The 3,640-nt window shown below is 47.8% G+C and overlaps 1 protein-coding gene across 1 annotated transcript; it reads right to left on the bottom strand.

Annotated features, from left to right (window-relative positions):
- Nucleotides 1-228: 228 nt before the first annotated feature.
- On the bottom strand, nucleotides 229-1,125 carry FAM243A (family with sequence similarity 243 member A). The gene has a single exon (XM_032276957.1). It carries the CDS (start codon nucleotides 1,023-1,025, stop codon nucleotides 270-272), a length of 756 nt encoding a protein of 251 aa, XP_032132848.1. The 5' UTR covers nucleotides 1,026-1,125; the 3' UTR covers nucleotides 229-269.
- Nucleotides 1,126-3,640: the final 2,515 nt, after the last annotated feature.

Here is a 3,640-nt window from a genome sequence, read left to right as displayed (position 1 = left end):
CGGCTCACCCCTGCTCACCCCCATCCTCCTTTGGGCTGGGTTAGCCCCAGTCCACCCCGACAGAGCCCTCAGAGTAGCCTTTACAAGATAAGAGTCGAGACCCCTAACTTACCAACAAATTTTAATGAAACTTCTAGAAAAAGTGCTTTGCCAACATCCTTAGGAACCGCTCAGTTCTTGCAGTGTGAGGGCGCTGTTGAAGTCTGCCTGGCTGCAGTGGTGTGGAATCTGACACACAGCAGCCTCATTGTTTGTTGGAGGAATCGCCCTTAAGAACATTTCCCAAGATAGTGGTTTTCCCATCTCCGTACTCTGCTAGTTAAAGTTCTCCACTTGCTTGGGTTTATCCTTTCAATCCCTTCGGTAATTAAACTGCTGAAAAGTATATATTGGTAAGAACAGACATCGTCAATGGACTGCAAACAAAACTCTTTTCTGTTATTGAAGATAAACCATTTCAGACAAGACCAGGCTGAGTCTAAAGGATTCAGGTAATTGCAGGGCGGAGGCAGAGAGAGTAGTTCATGGCCACAGGACTTGGCCACCTCTGGGCAACACACAGTGTTTGCTAAGTTAATGACTGCAGGGATACAGAACTGGCCCTCAGCTTCTCTGTCTTCCTTTGGCCTCCGCTCTTCCTGCTGCCTTCTTTCTTTGACCACGATAACACACTTTCCATAGGCCTTCCTCACCATGTCACAGAACTCAGAGAAGAGGCTGTCTTCTTGTTTGACACACAGCTCATCTCTTAGGAACATCCGATATTGCCAAGGCACCCATCCCTGACTACCACCAGCGTGAACAATACACCAGCTTGGGGTTTGCATGTAATGTCCATCACTAACATCTTCCCCAGTTACGAGACTTTCTGGGATACTGGTTTCCCCAAAATATATGGTCTTAAATCCATCATATTGCAGTGTTCTCAGGGTTTTCAGATATTGGAGGCATTGTGTCCTCTTGATGCCATCAAATTGACTTCTGTTAATGATGTTTCTGAAAAGAGGGTTTGCAAAGCGAGGCATGGTAGCTTCTCAAGTGTTTTTAAAAGCTTGCATGTCTGCATTTGGGGAAAGATGGCAAGTGGGGGATGATGACCTCATAAAGGGCTTTCTTACAGCTGTGCCAGTCCCACAGATACACTTCAGGTTTCAAGGCATCATGAAGAACTAACTCCCGCTGACCCATAAAATCTGGGAATTGCTGATGCTACCCACAAAATGCTACTTTGGCATCACTTCTGCAAAGGTCTGTGACAGAGGTTTGCAATCTCTTAGTAGCAGTGAGTCTACTGGTTTGGCTTAAGGTGGAGAGAAATGTCCATTTCAAAAACAGTTACTGAGCACCTGCTATACACCAGGCATTGTGCTTGGCACCAGGGGTATAGTCACAACACGCCCAGGGAGTCCTGGACCTACATGTTGTGTGTCTGTGTATGCACAGAATTTGTGCCAACTGCCTTCCCGTTGGTGCAACCAAGAGTGATTCTTACAGGTGGCAGAAGGAAGGTATGGCAAATAGCAAAAGAAAGTCAGTCTGAACACCTGCCTTCCACTGGAGCTTGTAGTAGAATTAGCTTGAGCTAATTCAATACCCCATCTGGAAAGCACTTTTAATTTTACATACTCAGGCAAAATGACAGTTTGCTTCAACAGTTTCTTCAATTTCCTTTATATTGTCTTGCCTTGTTGGCCAGCCTGGTCTCGAACTCTTGACCTCAGGTGATCTGCCTGCCTTGGCTTCCCAAAGTGCTGGGATTACAGGTGTGAACCACTGTGCTCAGCCAGTGATTTTTCACTTTTGTCAGTTTGCCAGGCAAAAAGATCATTTTGTTGTTTTAATTTGTTTAATTATGAGTAAATCTGGCAATATATTATGAAAACAATAACAAGAAGAACTTGATATAAAATGTGCAAATTCAGATGTCCTTGAAGATCATTTTAGAGCCAGCATGAAGCGGGGTGGCACTGGTAGTGGAGGCTGGCTGTGGAGAAAACCAGCCAAAGGTGGACTCATGGGATACTGAAGCTTTTGACTGGGGTTCACTCGGAGCCCAGACTCAGGCTGGTTCTGACAGGGACACCTGCCAGGCCTCAGCTTAGGGCCACAAGGTGGGACACAGGAACTGGGGGTGTGATCTCAGAGCCTAAGAGGCAGGAACAGAGAGGTCTCTGCAGAAACCCATCTGAGCCCCAGACTCACTGTCCCAGGACAGGCTAAGCCAGAGTCTGGCCAGGAACTACTTTTGCATAAGGAGCTGGAAGTAGTCTACCCAGTAAGTGGGGGCCTGGATTCACGCAAACCATTGCACCATGGACAGCCAGAGAAACTCAGAGAACCTTCCTGTGCCGGTTAACATACTCTCTCACTTCCTCTGCAGCCTCTGCCAAGTCAAGCAGCCAGCTCCAAGGGCTCGCCTCCCTCTGCCTGAGGCTCCTCGTCCTCCCTTCCTCTGGAGCCTCCAGCCTCCTGGGGCTTGCCCTCCTCGCTGCCAGCTCCAGCAGGGGCTGCCAAAGGCCTGGGAGAGAGAAGTGGGCTTCCTGGGGCCACCTCCCACTTTGGAGTGTTTGGAGGGTGATGGAATGACCACCAGGGGGCAGTGTGGACAGGTCTCCATAGGACTGGTCAGGCAGACACCTTTGCAGCCACCTCAAAAGACAGGAGCCCTCCACATGCCTTCTCCACTGCCCACGTAACTGATATTCTCAAGGGAGGCATTGTAATTTGTCTAATTCATTTAAATTGATTTCATGTAATTGGGATGTCAAGATTGTTCAGTTCCAAGACAAAGTCTTAACTTGAGCTCTCAGGACAGGGGTGGGTTCCTAAACTCGGTGTGTGAGTGTTCCTTCAGGACTGTTGGGCCATCTTCCACCTGCCACCGATCACATTCTTCATCAAAGAGGAGGAAATATTTAGAAACTAGCGGTACCAAACAACCACCACCAACAAAAACAACCCCAAAACAAAAACAACAACAACAAAACACCAAAATACACACACAAAAAACAAAGCAGTTGCCACTATAACTAGATGTGTGTACCCATGTGGCAGGTATGAATCTTAGCCACAAATTCAGTTCTGCAGGAAACATCACATTTATTTATTTAAATGAAGTCATAATGGACTTGGACATGGTTGGAGGCTCTTACCCCCCCGCACCCACTTCCCAAGGCCAGTGCACAGGCGGGGCCCTGAGGTCACCCTTACCTGATGCTTGAGTTAGGTGCCCAGACCCAAGCCCTTGTGGTCCCATCATGTGGCACAAGCAATTCTCCTGCCTTAGCCTCCAGAGTAGTTGGGATTTTAGGTACCTACCACCATGTCCAGCTAATTTTTGTATTTTTAATAGAAATGGGGGTTCACCATATTAGCCAGGCTGGTCTCAAACTCCTGACCTCAAGTGATCTACCGCCTCGTCCTCCCAAAGTGGTGGGATTACAGGCATGAGCCAACAGGCCCAGACTCCCAGTGATTGGCTTTCTGTGTGGCAAGCAGCAAGACCTGGACCAGACTCCTGGTGTTTCTTCAGTAACACCTTTGGGAACAAAAGATACCTGACCAGGACCAAGGGGGCTTCTTCACCTTTCTTGATCTCTCTCTAGACCTTCTTTTCCTCATATGGAAAATGAGAGAATTA

The sequence above is a fragment of the Sapajus apella genome, unplaced genomic scaffold (genome assembly GCF_009761245.1).
Source record: "Sapajus apella isolate SASKATOON/1434 unplaced genomic scaffold, GSC_monkey_1.0 scaffold8, whole genome shotgun sequence".
Lineage (NCBI taxonomy): Eukaryota > Metazoa > Chordata > Mammalia > Primates > Cebidae > Sapajus > Sapajus apella.
Note: the sequence above shows the minus strand (reverse complement) of the source record. Positions and strands in the feature narration are given on the sequence as shown.

What these genes read in the sequence shown, in the direction of transcription:
- FAM243A (XM_032276957.1), bottom strand. Translation starts at nt 1,025, where the DNA reads ATGCCTCGCTTTGCAAACCCTCTTTTCAGAAACATCATTAACAGAAGT.